Source organism: Mus pahari, chromosome 19 (assembly GCF_900095145.1).
Source record: "Mus pahari chromosome 19, PAHARI_EIJ_v1.1, whole genome shotgun sequence".
Taxonomy (NCBI): domain Eukaryota; kingdom Metazoa; phylum Chordata; class Mammalia; order Rodentia; family Muridae; genus Mus; species Mus pahari.
Genome location: NC_034608.1, coordinates 64,280,832 through 64,286,927, shown reverse-complemented (window position 1 = coordinate 64,286,927; position 6,096 = coordinate 64,280,832). Strand labels below are relative to the sequence as shown.

At 47.6% G+C, this 6,096-nt stretch overlaps 1 protein-coding gene across 3 annotated transcripts in view; it reads right to left on the bottom strand.

Annotated features, from left to right (window-relative positions):
* Window positions 1-559: 559 nt before the first annotated feature.
* Dctd (dCMP deaminase) overlaps window positions 560-6,096 on the bottom strand; it is a 32,889-nt gene continuing 27,352 nt past the window's right edge. For 2 of the 3 annotated variants that reach the window (XM_021219164.1, XM_021219165.1), the window contains exons 4-6: window positions 4,817-4,933; window positions 3,328-3,424; window positions 560-1,858 (exon numbers count right to left, since the gene is read on the bottom strand). In XM_021219164.1, coding sequence (XP_021074823.1) covers window positions 1,780-1,858; window positions 3,328-3,424; window positions 4,817-4,933 — 293 coding nt within the window. In that variant the 3' untranslated portion in view covers window positions 560-1,779. Of the gene's footprint in view, window positions 1,859-3,327; window positions 4,033-4,816; window positions 4,934-6,096 lie in introns of all 3 variants that reach the window. The other variant, XR_002381225.1, reaches the window with a different exon arrangement.

Here is a 6,096-nt window from a genome sequence, read left to right as displayed (position 1 = left end):
TGGAGAAGAGAAAGAAAGTGAGGAGAAAAAAAGAAAAAGAAAAAAAAAGAATGTCTGAGACCTACCTCTTAGACTAACCAGAGAGACCTATCAATCCTACAGGCAAACTAAAAAACAGGCATGGAGTCTTGGGGGGGGGGGGGAGGGAAACAGGGCCTTTTCTCACCACTGAAATCTGGCCTCAAAGGAGGAGCACAGGACAGGGACATGGCTCAGTTGGTAAAAACACTTCTTCTGGGCCTTCAGGCTCTAGCCCGAGTTCAATCCCTGAAACCCAAAAGCCAGGTGTAATAGCACACGTGAGTCTGCGGGGCAGCCAGCTTCAGGACAAGATAGACAGAGAGAACCCACAGCTAGGACATTCTTCTCACCCCCAACACCAGTTTTAAGAGACCACAATGTAACCCCACCCACACCCCCCAGTCCTGGAGAGAACAGGGTATTAACACTTCAGGTATTCTCTGAGCACGAACCCGTGTAACCTGCTTTGCAGACAATACAGAAACTACGCAAGCAGAGCTGGGCATATAGAATAAATATATAAAAGCAAACACTTTTGGGTACTGGATGATTTTAATAAAATTTTATTAATAATGGCAAACATCTAAATTATAAAAAATGCTCCAGAATACGGAGTGTTAAAAAAATCTTAGAAATGAAATAAAAACCCATGGAAAAAAAGACACTATTTTATCAAAGACATTGAGCATGTCTGCTAGAAGTTAAATGAAATTAAAAATTTGAGTACGCGGTAGGGCACCCCCACCCACAGTGGGGTAGCAGGCATATGCTGCCTGTGAGGCTCAAGGCACAAATGAGGATCTGGCATGGACCACCTCCAGGTACACGGAGTTTCCCACAATCCTCTTATAGGACAGGAATTAATGTGCTCTCTGGTTGTAGGGTGCCCTTGGAAATGAACCATGCTGGCACGTGGAGCAGGAGTGACATGTGTCCGCACAGCAGGAGACACGGGATGGGGGACGTCCCTCATCACCCATCCATACAGCTCCAGCTGTCACCGCGCAGCGCCAGGTCTAGGGGGAGTGATAGACTGCCTCCTCTAGGAACTACTTATTCCTCGGATAAATTTAACAGTGCTATGTGACCAACAAACCAAGGCTAAGAGGCTGGAACCGCAGGGGTCCCCTACCCTCCAGAGGGATGGCGTGCCTACTGCTTTGTGTAAGGCCAGAAAGCGTGAACCGAGGGGGACATTGGACTGATCCTCTGCCAGGACACGGTGCCCTCCTCAACCTCATGTGACCAGGTGAGAGGTCCCCTCAACTCTGCAGCAGGTAGTGTTCACACTAGCTTCATTCGGTCCTATTTGTTTTCCCAAGGGCGTTGACAGGGTATGCTTCATTTGGGCCAGATGTTCACCTCAGTGCGCCTGTTCTTCCCCGCTAAGAACGAGAAGCAATTATTTGTATGTCCTTCTACCCTGTGTAGCAGCAAGGAGCGGCTGTCGAAATATGGTGGATGACAGAGCTGACACTCTCTGGCAGACAGGCTCGGCGGAAGGGGAGAGACCTTCACTCCAGCTCCTGTGGGCAGTCCCTTAGTTTCCAACCCAAACTAAATCAACAGCTGAAACAGATGGAGCTCCACGTGACGGGTGAGAAGATTCCAAGTTTTATACTCTTCAGATGTTTATGTGTGTTGTGCTATTAAAAACTTAAGTGGGACTTCAAGATGAAAGGCTCGGGGAGCCCCGTGTGTGTGTGTGTGTGTGTGGGGGGGGTGTCATCTTCTTCTAGTGCTTTAACGAGACAAAACTCACTGAGGCTTCTGACTCGGTCGGCTGTTGATGGAATCAAAGTCAATGACAATCTTGCTGAACTTCGGTGTGAATTTTCTAAAAGTGAAGAACAAAACATGCAAAGGAAGTGAATTATCCAATGAGTAGTTAGAGCAATTCGTTTATTTCCGTCTAAACTGTATTTCCAGTGCAGAAGGAAAAAAAAAAAAATGCCCTGAGATTCTCTTGATATTTTATCTCTACAGGAGCCAATTATAGTGCACCATACCGAGCGGGAACACGGAGCAGAAGAGACTGTGACAAGAACGAGGCATGGGGTGGCGTGGCTCGTGTGTGCTTCAACTCTCGGAGTTCATGAATTATCCGGGAGTCAAAGGATTTCTAACAAGTTAGCAGCACAACATGATATCCGATTACAGTTTCCCCATTGTATTTATCTTATTTTCTAGGAAATTTCTGCAGCCAATTTGTACGGCTCTAGAGCAAACACAGTAGATTTTCTTCTGCATCGGACACACAGAAAGACAACCCGTTGGAGTGAGGGCAGATTTTCTAAAATCAAGTTCTACAAATGCAAATAATGAGTCCTCTAAACGCCTGTCTTCAACATGCTACAATAATTGAAGACACGCGGGAACTTTTTAAAGCAAGGACATCGCAGAACATGTCTGCAGCACCCTCTGTGGTCCCCACTTCAGTTCCTGCCTGCGGGCTTTGCCTTGACTTCCTGTCCTGGCTTCCATGGTGTGAGACTGTACCCCAAAAGTCAAAGAAAGCCTTCCTGCCCAAGTTGTTTTCCGTCAGTGTTTTATCAAAGCAAACTAGGGCACACAATAATTCAAGACACGCAGCATGCAAAAAGCCTGTTTCTAGCTGCGCATGGCGGGTGCTGTCATTTGGGAAACGGAGGCAGGAGGCTACATAGCAAGCTTGGGAAAAGCCTGTGCGTTCAGAGACCCTGTCTCAGGAAAAAAAAAAAAAAATCCTGTCTCTAAGAGCACAAGGAACAGGGTTGCCCATTGTACACGTCTTATCTCCTCTGGCCAGAAATAGCGACAATCTGCAAAGCTTTCCATTCTAAAAACAATTTCTGGCCACTCATAAAAGATGGCAAAGCTTCCAAGTAAAACATAATCTCCACTCTGCAAAGACAATCACAGAGATCGGAAGGGCCTCTGCTCTTAATTCAAAATGATGCTCAGAAAAGAATTCCTGGTGTCTCATCCTGGCAGGCTGCTTTCATCCTAAACTATCCCTGCTAGAGCCCTTACATATTCAAAATTCATAAAGGCTCAGCAGTACCAGCCCAAAAGTTGTAAATTTTTAAATTTCTTGCTACTTGCATAATTAGTCTAAGCCTTGGAAAGTCACTAATATTAAAATATAATCATTAAACAGGCTGTCTCCAGACACTTCTGGCTTTAACTCCGTACCTAAAATAATCTTCAGAGGCTCGTGCCGTCATACTTCCAAAGACATTGACACTCGTGGAAGGCAAACCCCGTGGACGACGCTAAACTTCAGGCTAGGCCACATGCCTCTCCACACCAGTTCCCCTGACCTACCTGAACGTAACCCCAGCCAACTTAAACAGGAGCCTGGCGGCCGTCGTCTCCTCGCTGTCGTGGTATTTATCCGACATGAAGATAACCTCTTTTATACCTGAAAAGGTAACCGTGAGGGGTGAGCACAGACAGAAACCAAGGAAGACAGGTGGAGAGACGGGGGGCCCCGGGCCTATCATTAATTACCCTTTTCCAGTGAGCTTACAGACGATGTCCGGTCACTAAAATACTCATTTCCCAGGACAGCAGAGGGGACTGCATTTAAGCCACCTTCCAGTCTTTATGGATTTTTTTTTCTTTTTTCTTTTTTTTAAATACAAATGCAAAGGAAAACCATGTCAAACAGCCAAGCCTTGATCGAATTAACAAGTTTTCTTTACTTCGGGTAAGGAAGTATTCTTCACTCACAAAGCAACTACTTCACTCAAGAGGCTAACGTGGGGAGCGTAGGGTGCTGGCTAATCCAGAGATCTGCAGCACCAGGCCATGAGAAAGGCTCCGCCCGTCACCTTAGCCCAGTTCCAAGAAGGGTAGATCTGCTTCAAGATCTCCCCAGGTCGCAGGAACTTGAGAGCCAGGAGTCCCCAGGGCTTTGCCCTGAGGGCTGCTCTGTGTGGGCTCTGTACTCCCTTCAGAGGGGATGAGCCGGCAGACCACAGAGCCCACACACTGCTCGCTGCATGCACCCACTGTCGACCTCTTCATCTACAACCAGCAAAGGAAGCACCCCCAAAGGACAGGTTAACGGCAGCGGCTGCACGGACGCCCAGAGAGTCCCTAACAGTAGCTGTGCTCTGCTAGCAGCTGACTTCTGATCCGACACACCAGGGGCTCGTGATAAACAGTCCCTTTAGCCCATACATCTGGCTCAACATTCGAAGTCTTTAAATCTCAAATCGAGAGCTTTATAGAGACAAAGCATAGTTCATTCTTAGATGTGACAGTTCAAAAACAGGTGCAATAGACAGACTACAGCATGGTAGGTCGTGGGAGAGGCAACATATAAGGAAAAGCTCAGAATCATGTTTGAGCCTCGTGATTATTTATATGCAAAGATATGCTTAGATCCGCACGTATCCACCATGTATTAGATACAAATTAAAATTTGATATACAGACTCCCAGCTGACCTTGTTTCTGACAGAAGTTCATTCCCCTTCCTCCCCCCTAATCTATGCACAATATGTCAGAGAACAGTAAATTGACAGTAATTATATTCAATGCCTGTGTTGTTTTTTGGCAGCTTGCAGTTTAAGAAGTTGCAAACTAAATTAAAAACATGCTAAGAATCACAGAGGATGCAATTAGTCTCAGAATACCTGGCACCACGCAAACGCAGAACACGAGAAATACCTTGCAAAGTTGATAGCGCAATTAATTTCGATCTAAACAATAACAACGGGAAGATCAAACCCGCCTGCACGGAGGGAGCTGCTGACGAGCGGGCTCCGGTGCAGACGTGACAAATCCAGCGGAGGCCCGCTTCCTACCTGCCTGGATGATGAGCTTAGCGCACTCGTTACACGGGAACAAGGCGACGTACATGCTGCAGCCCTTCACATCAGCCGAGTTCTTGTTCATGATGGCGTTCAGCTCGGCGTGGCACACTGGGCAAGACAAGAAGGACTTGGGCTGTAGCTCATGAAAGGTCTACTAAGTATTTCTGTCACCACCTTGGAAATAGCACAGAACAGACCCCATAAAAATAAATCGATCAGAAACAGCAGCTAACTCCCGAGTAAGGGCCACCACGTGGTCTGTCTGGGTGGTGACTGCCAGGGAAGGGGAGCAGTTTCTGCAGCCGGCCTTGGTTTGTTAGCACCTAGAGCAGCCAGGAAGGGCTGAGGTTAAGTACCTTCACCCACCCTAGGCGGAGCAATACCTCACTGCTCCACAAGACCCCGGGGTATTAAATTGCCCACATAAAATGGCTCACTTGTGTCTTCATCTGCACACACAGGGATAGGCGGCATGGCTGTTACGAGGGCACCGGGCATAAGAACAAGAAGTGAAGCTGAGAGATGCTATCCCGAGGGATCCCCTTCCCCAAGTCATGCTCTGCCCACAAGAAAAACAGTCCTTGGATAACCAGCTACTTCTCTATTTTAAAAACACACGCATCCACTTAATGGCAACAGACGGTCAAGTTCTCTAAAACACAAATCCACTCCCTCGCCCCCCCACCCCATCAGCGATTCCAGAGGATCATGCAGGCATCCTTGCCTGAGTTCAAGGCCAAAGGAAGAGCCCTCCTTTCTCTCCCACACCTACCAAAGCTGACCCAGTTCCCGGTCCCTTTAGCTAGAGCTAGCGGCTACCCCCTAGCCTCAGGAGTGAAATAAAGAAAACACCAGGACAGAACTAGTTCTGAAGCCCTCAGCCTGTCCCACAGGCCTTCCACACGGCCATCATGTATCACTACTGACGCCTTAGTTAGGTGTGTTATCTGTAACTCTCTTGCACACTCCTTAGAGCAAGTACCCAGACATTCATCCCAGAGGATCCATCATCCACTGTTCCGAAGAGGGATGGTCAGAGAGACTTGCGATTTTTAAGAGCATCTGAGTGAGTTTGACCTAATGCTGCTTGTATTCTAAAGTTAATTTGGGCCCCCCCAAACTGCCTGCACCTGCTTGTAGCTTCAGGGATCCTGCCCCCAGTTGGTTCTGATTAGTAAATAAAAATGCCAACAGCTAATAGCTGGGAAAGACAGAGGTGGGTTTTTGGAATTTCCCGTGATTGGGACCGGGAGAGGAGGAGGAGGAGGAGG